At 36.9% G+C, this 14473-nt stretch overlaps 1 protein-coding gene across 1 annotated transcript in view; it reads left to right on the top strand.

Moving 5' to 3' along the window:
• USH2A (usherin) overlaps positions 1-14473 on the top strand; it is a 611994-nt gene that overhangs the window by 453056 nt on the left and 144465 nt on the right. Inside the window, exon 49 of the mRNA XM_069459264.1 lies at positions 9503-9721. Within this exon, the coding sequence (XP_069315365.1) occupies positions 9503-9721 (219 nt within the window). The remainder of the gene's footprint in view (positions 1-9502; positions 9722-14473) is intronic.

Consider the following 14473-nt stretch of genomic DNA (forward strand, 5'->3'; position numbering starts at 1 on the left):
AGTATGCCATGGCTCACTCCTGGTTTATTTACCCTAGAGTAATGGAAACATTACTTTTTTTTTTTTTTGAGACAGAGTCTCACTCTGTTACCCAGGCTAGAGTGAGTGCCATGGCGTCAGCCTAGCTCACAGCAACCTCAAACTCCTGAGCTCAAAGGATCCTCCTGTCTCGGCCTCCCGAGTAGCTGGGACTACAGGCATGCGCCACCATGCCCGGCTAATTTTTTCTATATATATTTTTAGCTGTCTATATAATTTCTTTCTATTTTTAGTAGAGATGGGGTCTCGCTCTTGCTCAGGCTGGTCTCGAACTCCTGAGCTCAAACGATCCGCCCACCTCAGCCTCCCAGAGTGCTAGGATTACAGGCGTGAGCCACCGCGCCCGGCCAACATTACATTTTTTTAACACAAAAATATTTTTTACACAAAAACCTGCACTTGAATGTTTATAGCAGCTCTAGTCATAATTGTCAAAAGCTGGAAACAATTCAGATGTTCCCAAGTGAGTAAGTAGGCAAACTTTGGTACAAATGAATACTACCTAGCAATAAAAAGGAACAAAATATTGATAAATGCTAAAGAAGTATTATGCCATGAAAGAAGCCGGTCTCAAAGAGTCACAAACTGTGAGATTCCATTTACGTGACATGCTATACAAGGCAAGCTATAGATATGGAGAAAAATATCAGCAATTGCCAAGGGTAAAGAGTGGGAAATGGATGTGACCATAAGAGGATCACATGAGGGTGTTTTAAGGGTGATAAAACTCTTTTGTATCCTGATAATGTTCCTTTCTTAAAATTCATAGAAATGTACACCCCCAAAAGGTCCATTTTGCTGGATAATATTTTTAAAATAATTTTTTTTTTAAAAAAGACTCTGCCTTAGAATTCTATTTCCCTTTTACAAATAAGAAATGTGGGGTGTAGGAATATGGCCAAGTCACTCAGCTAGTCAAGATTGGAATTTTCGGCTGGGCGTGGTGGCTCACGCCTGTAATCCTAGCACTCTGGGAGGCCGAGGCAGGTGGATCGCTTGAGGTCAGGAGTTCGAGACCAGCCTGAGCAAGAGCGAGACCCCGTCTCTACTAAAAATAGAAAGAAATTATCTGGCCAACTAAAAATATATACAGAAAAAATTAGCCAGGCATGGTGGCGCATACCTGTAGTCCCAGCTACTTGGGTGGCTGAGGCAGGAGGATCGCTTAAGCCCAGGAGTTTGAGGTTGCTGTGAGCTAGGCTGATGCCACGGCATGCACTCTAGCCCGGGCAACAGAGCCAGACTCTGTCTCAAAAAAAAAAAAAAAAAAAAAAAAGATTGGAATTTTCATGTTTAAAAATTAGGCTGAGCCCTTAGAGATAGTGTTAGATAATAATGTGATCATTTTTGTATGTGTAACTTATATTTTTCTGGAATGTTGATAGAACAAAAAGAAAGCAAATATATCTCCATTAAAATTACAGTGAAAAATCCCTATTTTTTAAAGCAGAAATATCCTACTCAGAGATGACTATTTCTAGTAATATTTTATATTGTAAGTTCTGCATAGTTTTTTGGTGGTTTGATGCTGAATAATGAATGGATAAGATCATAGGTTCTGGAGTCAAACTGCCTGGCTTTACATTCCATTTCTTTCACTCCTTAGTCTTCTGACCTTCATTAAATAACTTAAACTAGTAATATTTGTGGGAGACTAATGGTTCTGATGTCCGTTGAGTGGGTGAGTTAGAATCCCCAAAGCTTACCTGATCTTTTGCATACAAATAGAAAGAAAGGTTTATAGTAATTGGGGAGCCTGAGAGTAAAGAGGTTAATGATCCTCCTTTAAATGACAAAAGTAGTTTCTGATGAATCTTACCAGAGCAAGGCCTCAGGTGTGTCCACTTTCATTAGATCACAAAAAGGGACAGCCAGTTCAGGAGAGCTAGGTAAGAATCAAATATCCAATGGCTGCTGAGATGCTAAGAGACCAGGGATCCTCATGGATTCTGTGAGACCAAGCAGTCCTCTAACTTGACTTTTAGCAATTGGCTGGGGAAAGTTGTGACTAGCTTCCAGCCTTTGAGGAGAAGGAGACTTTATATTTTGCAAGACATCACAGCCTCGAATCTAGGCTCTAGAAAATGCACTTTGTTCTGACAAATTGATGTCTAGAGATTCTGTGTCCCTTGTATGCTATCACTGTTGACGAATCGAGGGAGAATCAAGGTTTCAGGACTACCTGGAGAGCATGACAGATCATCCACTTACCGAGGAAATCAAATCTCTCTCAGTTTGTTTCCTATCGCTGCGGTAACTAATTACCACAAACTTAGTGGCTTCAGACAACCCAGATGTATTTTATTTCTCAACATGAAAAGTTCAAAAGGAGTTGCTCACTGAGCAGAAATCAAGGTGTCAGCAGGGCTGTTTTCTGGAGGGGAGGCTCCATTTGCTTGCTTTTCCCACCTTGTGGAGGCTGCCCACAGTCTTTGTCTCACGGCCCCTTTCCATCTTCCAGGCCAACAGTGGTCACTTGAAGCTTTCTCACATCATATGCTTAAACTTAATTCCAACTGTTTTCTTCATTCCCCTTTTCCATGTCACATAACATAGCCACAGCTTCCAGGTGTTAGGCAGGGACCAAATCTGCAGGTGGCAGATACGGGCCAGGAGGGTGGTTCCTAGGGGTAGAGAATTGGGCAGGGCAGGAAGGGACTGCAGGAAAACGCAGCTAACGACCGCAAAGAGGTTTTGAGGCGTACACACCTGTGGAGCTGCAGCTTTGTTATAAGAACACCTGTCAATCATGTATATCAATCATCTGGTAACATCCCACACCTCCCGCCAACCCGCCCCGTGACCAGGCCAATAAAAGGAAACCACCTGGGCGTCCTCAACGTCTTTTTCCACTGATGGAGTCTGATCCATTCCTCTCTGGAACATACTCTCGCTTTGTGTAGCTCCCTTTTTTCCTGCAAAAAAAGCTTTTTGTGTGGAATTGCTTCCTGTCTGCGGTCACTCTGTCACACCGGCCCTGCTTGTGAGTTTTGCAAGCAAGGAGCCTAAGAACCAGGACAACAGTCCGCCAAGACGCCAGACCTGACACAGGGGTTAGGACGTGGACGTCTTTGGGAGGCTGTATTCTGCTTTAGCACACTAAGGTAATGGTTGGCTAATTGTGAGAATTAAGAGGGCATTTCTGTAAACTATTGGGATATAACTGTTGTAAGTGCAACCAAAAAGATACTGTGAGTCTGAGCGCAGGAGGATATGAAAAAATGCTGAGCACAGACCTGCTGCTCTAAATTAAGTAGCTGCCTCGGGGATTGAAGATAGGATGGTATTAGGGTTGGGAACTACAGGGAAGTGAGGAAGTACAATCTTGGTAATGACCCCTAAATCTTGTACAAAGTGGTACACAATCATCATTTTGATTGAATGAACAGTATGTTACAAGGGCTGGTATGGAGGATAATGAGGTATTATGCTGATTGAGGTACCTTTCTGGAGATATATGGATACAATGGACCACAGTTACTCAATAGCCTCTTTTATTTTTTAGTAGATCTGGGGCCAATTTCAAGAAGTGCATAGCTAGATTGATAGAGACCTCTAAGTGTTTAGCTTGTGCTATGAATCCCGCATCTGAATGGTCTTTATCCTGGAGACTCTTGGAGACAGATTCGAGGTTAGAGATGTTGGTCACGAAGGCATCAGGTAATCAGTCTGTGCTATCACCAAATTATAGACTCGGGAGTTCTCCTGGGAATTACAGAAAGAGGCTTCTGGGTCCACATTTAATGCTGGCATCTCATTTACAAAGTGGATCTCCTCTCAACTGATGTACCAGTATAAAATTCCTAAACAGAAAAGTGTGTCAGTTCAAGAGACAGCAGAGAAATACAAAGGCAGAGTTTGAGAGGTATTTGAAATTTCTGCTACAGAGACATTTTGGTTACTCCTAAGAAGGAATGATGGAAAAATAGGGTTGTGGTATATAATGTGCCCCCGGTATTGACCTTCTATTTCTGCAATTGCAGAGAAATTTCTCCCTTTTGTGTCAAGGGCAGTTATGGATAGACTGGAGTAGCTGTATTCACAGAGAGGTGTTGCCTGTCCAAGTTTGTCCTTTTCCTTTTTTGATTGTATCTTTCTAGCTAAGGCAGAGCAGCTGTTCCTCCAGTGTCCCTTCCCTTACAATATTGACAGTTGTCTTTGTGTAGAAGTGTCCTTGTTCTTGGCTTTATCTAATTGCTTAATCTAAAAAGCTATTAATTTGGTCTGATTTTTTTTTCTTTTTTTTTTCTCAGCCAAAGTATTCTAAGTGCTCAGCAAGCTCTTGTAATTTAGAGAGGAGAGGCAGGCTACTATCCTATCTTCTGTTTTCTGGGAAGTTGTGATATCTTCTTCACCCCTACTGAAACTAAAGTATTCCTGGAAAATGGTAGTTGAGTGGTCTCTGAAACCAGGCATGGATTTCTTTTTTCCCTGTTTATGGGTTGGAATTTTTTTATTTTGGTTAAATATACACAACAAAATTTATTAGTTTAACCCTTTTTTGGTGCACATTTCGGTGGCATTGAGTCCATTCACATTGTTGGGCAACCATCACCACCATTCATCTCCAGAACTCTTTCATGAGTTGAAAGAGGGTACAGCTGAAACTCTGTACCCATTAAGCATGAACTGTCCATTGCCCTTTACCTTCAATCCCTGGCAACGACCATTCTATTTTCTGTCTTTATGAATTTGACTATTCTGGATACCTCATATAATTGGAATCATATATACTTGTCCTTTTATGACTGGCTTCTTTCACTAAGCATATTTTCAAGGTTCATTCATGTTGTAGCATGTGTCAGAATTCCATTCCTTTTTAAGGCTGAATAATATCTTATTGCATATATATATATACACACACACACACACACACACACATCATTTTGTTTACTCATTTATCAATTGATGGACAATTAGTTTCTACCTCTTGGCTATTGTGAATAATGCTGCTGTAAACATTAGTGTACAAATATCTGTTCAAGCTCCTGCTTTCAATACTTTTGGGTATATACCCAGAAGTGGAGTTGCTGGATGGTATGGTAATTCCATGTTTCATTATTTTAAGGAACTGCCATGCTGTCTTCTACAGCAGCTGCACGATTTTATATTCCCAACAGCAGCACACAAGTGTGCCAATTTCTCCATATCCTGGCTAACACTTGTTATTTATTGATTGATTGATTGATAATAGCTATCCTAATGGTTGCGAAGTACTATCTCATTGTTTTGATGTGCATTTTCATAACTAGTAATACTATCTTTTCATATGCATATTGGCTGTTTCTGTAACTTCTTTGGAAAAATGTCTATCTGAGTTCTTTGCCCATTTTAAAAATAAGGTTGTCATTTTTATATTGAATTGTGGGAGTTCTTTATACATCTGGATACTAATCCTTTATTAGATGTATGATTTCTAAATATTTTCTCCCATAGGTTGCCTTTTGTTGATAGTGGTCTTTGATGCTCAAAAGTTTTTAATTTTTATGAAGTCCCATTCATCTATTTTTTTTCTTTAATTGCCTATACTTTGGGTGTCATATCCAAGAAATAACTGCCAAATTCAATGTTACGAAATTTTCCCTCTGTTTTCTTCCAAGAATTTTAAGTTTTGTCTTTTATGTCTAGATCTGTGATCCATTTTGAGTTAATTTTTATATATGGTATAAGGTAAACATTCAAGTTCATTATTTTGCACGTGGATATCCAGTTTTCCCAACACTATTTGTTAAAAAAGATGGTCCTTTCCCCACTGCATGATCTTGGTATCCTTTTTGAAAATTAATACCTCCCATTTTGTTCTTATTGCCTAAAATTGCTTTTGCTAAATGGTGTCTCCTCTGGTTCTGTACAAAGCATAAAATTATTTTTTCTATATCTGTGAAAAATGATGTTGGTAATTTAATAGGGATTGCATTGAATCTGTAGATCACTTTGGGTAGCAGAGACATTTTAACAATGTTGATTCTTCTGAGCCACGAATATCACGTGAAGGAGAATGTGGGTAAAACTACATGAGTGAAATTCAGTGTCTGCCATTGCCCAAAAAAGTCCTAATACACTGACTGAAATATAGTATCTTTTACTTTCTTTCACTTAATTGACCTTCCCATCAGAAGTATTTTGTTTGGTTAAATAAATATAGTTTGGTTAAGGAAATTATACTGATGGGATAAACATAAATTTATCAATATTTGGTTTTTGAATCCACACCACTTTCAACAAAATTAACACTAATCATAAAAGTATTCCTAAGCATTTTTTTCCTGTAATGCCACATAGAACAGACCAAAATTATTTGACAATATATGAGAGAGTTTATTTCTAGGCTCTCTATTCTATTCCATTGGTTTATATGTCTGTCTTTGTACCAGAACCACACTGTTTTGATTACTGCAGCTTTGTAGTAAGTTTTGAAATCAGAAAGCGTGAGAACTCCAACTTTGTTCTTTTTCAAGATTGTTTTGGCAATTTTGGGTCCCTTGAGAGCCCTGTGAATTTTAGGATGGCTTTTCCTATTTCTGCAAAAAGCATTGAGATTTTGATAGGGATTGCATTGAATCTGTAGGTCACTTTGGGTAATATTGATATCTTTGGGTAGTATTGATTCATGATGTCCAATGCATGAATATGGGATATTCTTCCATTTAGTTGCCTTTAATTTCTTTGAACAAGATTTTGTAGTTTTCAGTATACAAGTCTTTCACTCTCCTTGGTAAGCTCATTCTTAAGTATTTTATTTTTTTGATGCTATTATAAATGAAAAGCTATTTTCTTTACAGATTGTTCATTCTTAGTGTATAGAAACATACCTGACATTTCTATGTTGGTTTTGTATCCTGCAATTTTACCAAATTTGTTTATTAGTACTAACAGGTTTTTTGGTGCTATCTTTAATGTTTTCTCCATATGTAGATCATACTGTCTGAGATCTGAAAACGGAAGTAGTTTTGCTTCTTCCTTTTCAATTTGGATGCCTTTTCTTTCTCTTGCCTAATTGCTCTAGCTGTAGTATACAATATTTCATTGAATAGAAGTGGTGAAAGCTAGCATCCTCGTCTTGTTTGTGATCTTACAGGAAAAGCTTTTAGTCTTTCACTGTTGAATATGACGTCAGCTATGAGTTTTTCATATATGCCCATTATTATGTTTATATTAGTTTCCTTCAGTTACTATTTTGTTGAGTATTTTTATAATGAAAGAGGTTTGAATTTTGTCAAATGTTTTTTTTTTTATTTCAGCATATTATGGGGGTACAAAAGTTTAGGTTACGTATACCTCCTTTGTCCCCTCCTCCGCCCCCCACCCCCAGTTAGAACTTCAAGCTTGTGCATCCCCCAGACGGTGTGCACTGCACTCCTTATGTATGTATATACCCATCCCCTCCCCCCCACATCTGCCCGACACCCGATGAATGTTATTCCTATATGTGCACGTAGGCGTTGATCAGTGAAACCAATTTGATGGTGAGTACATGTGGTACTTATTTTTCCATTCTTGGGGTACTTCACTTAGTAGAATGAGTTCAACTCTAGCCAGGAAAATATAAGAGGTGCAATATCACCATTGTTTCTTATAGCTGAATGTAGTACTCCATGGTGTGTATATATATACACCACATTTTATTAATCCATTCATGTACTGATGGGCACTTGAGTTGTTTCCACATCTTTGCAATGTGAATTGTGCTGCTATAAACATTCGAGTGTAGATGTCTTTTTTACAGAATGTCTTTTGTTCTTTTGGGTAGATGCCCAGTAATGGGATTGCTGGATCAAACAGTAGGTCTACTTGTATCTGTTTAAGTTATCTCCATATTGCTTTCCACAGAGGTTGCACTAGTTTGCAGTCCCACCAGCACTGTATGAGTGTTCCTATCTCTCCACATCCATGCCAACATTTATTGTTTTGGGACTTTTTGATAAAGGCCATTCTCACTGGAGATAAGTGTATCTCGTTGTGGTTTTAATTTGCATTTCTCTGATGATTAGAGATGTTGAGCATTTCTTGATATGTTTGTTGGCCATTGTTCTGTCTTCTTTTGAAAAGTTTCTGTTCATATCCTTTGCTCACTTTTTGATAGGGTTGTTTGATTTTTTTTCTTGCTGTTTTTCCTGAGTTCTAAATAGATTCTAGTTATCAGTCTTTTATTAGATGTGCAGCATGTGAAAATTTTCTTACATTCTTTAGGTTGTCCATTTGCTCTCTTCACAGTTTATTTGGCTGTGCAGAAGCTTTTTAATTTGATCAGGTCCCATTTATTTATTTTTGTTGTTGCTGTGATTGCCTTTGGGGCCTTCTTCATAAATTCTTTGCCTAGGCCAATGTTTATAAGAGTCTTTCTCACATTTTCTTCTAGAATTCTAATAGTTTCACACCTAAAGTTTAAGTCTGTTGTCCACAGTGATTTGATTTCTGTGAGAGGTGAAAGGTGTGGATCCTGTTTCAGTCTCCTACATGTGGCTTTCCAGTTTTCCCAGCACCATTTATTAAATAAGGAGTCTTTTCCCCAGAGTATGTTTTTGTCTGCTTTGTCAAAGATTAGATGGCTATATGAGTATGGTTTTATATCGGGATTCTCAGTCCTGTTCCACTGGTCTGTGTCCCTGTTCTTGTGCCAGTACCAAGCTGATTTAATAACCACAGCTTTGTAGTATAGTTTGAAGTCTGGTAAATTAATACCTCCCATTTTGTTCTTATTGCCTAAAATTGCTTTTGTTAAATGGTGTCTCCTCTGGTTCTGTACAAAGCATAAAATTATTTTTTCTGTATCTGTGAAAAATGATGTTGGTAATTTAATAGGGATTGCATTGAATCTGTAGATCACTTTGGATAGCAGAGACATTTTAACAATGTTGATTCTTCTGAGCCACGAATATCACGTGAAGGAGAATGTGGGTAAAACTACATGAGTGAAATTCAGTGTCTGCCATTGCCCAAAAAAGTCCTAATACACTGACTGAAATATAGTATCTTTTACTTTCTTTCACTTAATTGACCTTCCCATCAGAAGTATTTTGTTTGGTTAAATAAATATAGTTTGGTTAAGGAAATTATACTGATGGGATAAACATAAATTTATCAATATTTGGTTTTTGAATCCACACCACTTTCAACAAAATTAACACTAATCATAAAAGTATTCCTAAGCATTTTTTTCCTGTAATGCCACATAGTCTATGTCCCCAGACCCAGTGTGCTCATTTATTAGAGAGGAAATAGGCAACATATATTTACCTCTAAATTGGCCTGTGTGTATGTGAGCAGACACACGTTTATCCATCTTTAACACAAAAATTTTGGAGTCAGATAGAGATTTTGTAACTTCCATGTGACATTATTCTTTCTTTTAAATCTGTCAGTCAGCTGGCATCTGCAAGAAGATTGTGATAAAACTTAGTTGGGAGTCATAGCATATTTTTTTTTAACTGATGAAATGATTGTTATTGTCCTAAATTGACAGGTGAAGTATGTTGTCCAGATGAACAGCACAATCGGGTTTCCATTGGCATAGGCAACGCCTGCTGTGGCAAAATGCCGTACTCCACCTCAGGAAACCAGATTTGCTGTGCTGGGAGGCTTCATGATGGCCATGGCCAACAGTGCTGTGGCGGACAGATTGTGAGCAAAGATTTAGAGTGCTGCGGTGGAGAAGAAGGTGTGGTGTACAGTCGCCTTCCAGGTAAGGGGCCCTGGTCTACCTTCAAGTAAATGGAGAATCTGAGAAGCAGAGAGGGTGAGAAATTTGCCCTAGAAATAAAATAAGTAATTAAAGCTAACATGAATTATATGTAATGCAATAATTAGGAGCATATTATATAACAAATGAAAATGCAATCTCTCATTTTATGTATATCTAATGTATTTCATAAAAGCACATTAAAATTCTTTCCTTTTGAAAAGTGTCATATCCACCAAAAAAAAAAAAAAAAAAAAAAATCCCACACATGAATGTATTGGTTCTGGATCAAAATAATATTCCCTAGCTAGTATTAATAGCATAGAAAACTATTGTGATGATATTGTGTTATATTTCTTTTACTCCAGGACTCTTCTGTACTTAGAAAGCTAATACTAATAACTATCATTATCATTGAATGAACACTTACTAACAGTCACTCCAATATTTTTTACATTATTACTTCAATTAATCTTTACAGTAATCTTAAGTGATAGGTATTATTATTATCCACATTTTAAAATTGAGGAAACTGAGGTTCAGATATTAGACATTACACATTAGTTTCTACTTGCTCCAGATCACACATATAGTCAGATCTAGATTTTGGGGGGTCTGAAACTTATGCAATTGGGGGGGCTTTTTAAGAAAATAAAATTAAATTATGAAGATGAAATATAAAGTGAATATTTATAATGGGAATATAAATTACAAAAATTGCAAATCTAAAAACAATTGGCAAATGCCACTAACTTAAAAATAGCTTATTTGTATTATATACTTTCTGACATAATTCTGCCCTTTTTTTCTCTTGACATGTTTAGCTTATAGCCTTGATCACCTGTGCATACCACAATGGCCTTGTACTGTTATTATCAATAGAGACCACAGAAAGATAATTCAGTCTTTCCTGTCTCATGGTTAATGAAAATTGCTTTTATAAATTATTTAAAGTGAAGAAAAATTCACAACTCATTATTAAATATTATATAAATGTTTAGAATTATTATCAAATTTGGAGAAGTCTCTACCAAGCATCATTCTAGGATTTAAAGAATTTAAATTTTCTTGTCTTAGAGTGATTTGTCTTAAATATTTGTTGAACTGACAATATCATTTAACTTGTATTTCATGGTTACCTTTTCCAGGTGACTGAATTTGAGCTGTATGTTATCATAGATGTCACTATTTTATCTGTACATCAGCAAGAAGTATAATTTTTTCCAGTGTATTTATGATCTGCCTCCCTTCATAGTTTGTATTATCAAATAATCAAATTGACTATGCATTGCTTCAATTCTAAATTCCTCATTTTCTTTTAATAGTCTACTACTTTTGGTATGGTCTGAAATTTATTTCGTACAATTCTCTTCTTGATGTCAGAATAATTTTAATTGATTCCATTATTCTATTTTACAGATTTTCTTTCATGTTACGTTAATTTTTCTATATTATTTTTCTCTACAGCTTCCTTTTACATGCATCCAAGTTAGGAGTCTATAATTTCTCACATTCCTTTTCTTTGCCAATTGTAGTTAAAATGGCATATACAAACCTTAACAACATTTTTTATGGAAGTGACAGAAACCATATAAATATAGCTACTGAACCCAAATTAAATATTTCTCAGGCTCAGCTTCCTCTTAGATTTCAAAAATGCCCATGGCCATTCCAACTTCAATCAATATGAGGGCACAAATGACAGATGGCAAGTGAAAAGAACAAGAGACAGTGGCCATAACAAATTGTAGTTAAATACTATTCTTCTGAAAACTTTATAAAAATATATAACCATGTTTTCCTTTATCAACTAAGTTTATGTAATATTCTAAATCTTTTGTTGTCATTTCAACAATGTTCAACGTATCTTCACCAGTAGATTCCATCTCAAGAAACCACTTTCTTTGATCACCCATAGGAAGCAACTCCTCATTTGTTAAAGTTTTATCATGAGATTGCAGCAATTCGGTCACATCTTCAGGCCCCACTTCTAATTCTAATTGTCTTGCTGTTTCTGCCACATCTGGAGTTACTTCCTCCACTGAAGTCTTCAACCCCTCAGTGTCATCCATGAGGGTCAGAATCAACTTCTTCCAAACTCCTGTTAATGTTGATATTTTGACCTCCTCCCATGAATCACAAATATTCTTCATCTCATCTAGAATGGTGAATCCTTTCTGGAAGGTTTTCAGTTTACTTTTCCCAGGTTTATCAGAGGAATCACTATCTGTGGCAACTATGTCTTACAAAATGTATTTCTTAAATAATGAGACTTGAAAGTCAAAATTACTCTGTCGTCCATGGGCTGCAGAATGGATGTTGTGTTAGCAGGCATGAAAATAGCATTCATCTTTTTTTACATCTCCATCAGAGCTCTTGAGTGACCAGGTACATTGTCAGTAAGCAGTAATATTTTGAAAGAAATCTTTTTTTCTGAGCAGGAAGTCTCAACAATGGGCTTAAAATATTTAGTAAACCATGCTGTAAACAGACGTGCTGTCATCTGGGCTTTGTTGTTTCCTTTTTAAAACACAGGCAAAGTACATTTAGCATAACTTGTAAGGGCCCTAGAATTTTCAAGATGGTAGATGATCATTGTCTTCAACTTAAAGTCACCATTTGCATTAGTCCCTAGCAAGAGAATTATCCTGTCTTTTGTAGTTTAGAAGCCAGGCATTGTCTTCTCCTCTCTAGCTATAAAAGTCATAGGTGGCATCTTCTTCCAACAGAAGCCTGTTTGTCTACATTAAAAATCTGTTGTTCAGTGTAGCCACCTCCATCAATGGTCATAGCCAGATCTTCTGGATAACTTGCTGAAGCTTCCACACCAGCAATTGCTGCTTCACCTTGCACTTTTATGTTACGGAGACAGCTTCTTTCCTTAAATCTCATGAACCAACCTCTGCTAGCTTCCAACTTTCCTTCTGCAGCTTCCTCACCTCTCTCAGCCTTCATAGAAATGAAGAGAGTTAGGGCCTTGCTCTGGATTAGGTTTTGGCTTAAGGGAATGTTGTGACTGGTTTGATCTTCCATCCAGACCACTCAGACTTTCTCCGTATAAGCAACAAGGCTGTTTTGCTTTCTTATCATTCATATGTTCACTGGAGTAGCACGTTTGCTTTCTTCAAGGACTTTTCCTTTGCATTCACATCTCGGATAACTGTTTAGTGCAAGAAGTCTGGTTTTTGGCCTATTTTGGCTTTCAACATGCTTTCCTCACTAAGCTTAATCATTTCTAGCTTTTGATTTAAAATGGGAGACATGAGACTCTTCCTTTCACTTGACTACTTAGAGGCCATTATAGGGTTTTGATTTCAATGTTCTGTCTGAGGGAATACAGAAGATAGGTGGGGGGGCTGACTGGCTGGTAGAGCAGTCAGAACACACAAAATATTTATCAGTTACATTTTTCATCTTATATGGATGTGATTTGTGGCACACAAAACAATTTCAGTAGTAACATCAGAGATCACTGATCACAGATCACCATAACAGAAATAATATTAAAGCCTGAAATACTGCAAGAATTACCAAAATGTAACACAAAGACACAAAGTGAGCACAAACTGTTGGAAAAAATGGTGCTGATAGACCTACTCAATGAAGGGTTGCCAGAAATCTTCAATTTGAAAAAAAAAAAACACAACATTTGCAAAGTGCAGTAAATCAAAGTGCAATAAAATGAGGTATGCCTGAATTACTTAACTATGATATGCCTTTTTAACTCACATTCTCTTATGAGTATACAGTGGAGTTTTCTAGAGGTTACGTGACATGATATTGCAACAGATCAAATGCAGAAGCAAGTATGAGAATTTAGTTGCTCTCTATTAAGTCAGAGGCTTGCAAAAATATAAAACAATGTCATGTTTCTCACTAATTTTTTTAGTTTGGAAAATATATTTATTTTTTATAAATATTAGGTTATCAAATCTAAAATGTCCAATTTCCTTAAGTACTGTGTTTGACAGTTGATATCTCTGACATTTCACTTAATACTACTTGTTTTATTTTTATTGTGAAGGTACATCCTCAGTCTTTCAAATGCACATTTTGGCTTGTGATTTCTTTCACATTTTTTTTTTTTTAGAGAAATCTTTGTTAAACCATAGATAAGACAAGAATTCATTTTCAAATATGAGTTCCATTATGGAACAAATGCAACACAGACAGCTCAAAATATCAGTGAAGTGTTTGGGAAGGACATGGCTAATGAACGCACAGTACTTCTATGGTTTGAGAAGTTCCATTCTGGTCATTTTAATCTTGAGCATGAGCCATGTGGGCGACCTAAGACCAAGGTAGATGATGATGAGCTGAAAGCTGTAGTGGAAGCGAATCCATCTCAACCTATATGTGAATTAGCAGCAAGGTTTGACATTACTATTCCAACAGTATTGGACCATTTGAAACAAATGTGCAAGGTAAAGAAGGCTGGATAGATGGGTTTTGCATGAATTAATCATCAGAAGAGAAATCGCATCAAAGCTTGCCTTTATTTGTTGTCACGACATAAAAGCAAACCATTTCTACACCGTATTGTTATATGTGATGAAAAATGGAATCTTTTTGACAATCACAAGTGTTCGGCACAATGGGTAGATAAAGACAAAGTGCCAAAACACAGTCCAAAACTGAATATTCATTAAAAGAAGCTACTGGTGTCTGTGCAGTGGTCCAGGACTGGTATTATCCACTACAGCTTCATGAAACCTGGTCAATCTATTACAGTGGATGTCTACTGCAACCAGTTGA

The sequence above is a fragment of the Eulemur rufifrons genome, chromosome 27 (genome assembly GCF_041146395.1).
Source record: "Eulemur rufifrons isolate Redbay chromosome 27, OSU_ERuf_1, whole genome shotgun sequence".
Taxonomy (NCBI): domain Eukaryota; kingdom Metazoa; phylum Chordata; class Mammalia; order Primates; family Lemuridae; genus Eulemur; species Eulemur rufifrons.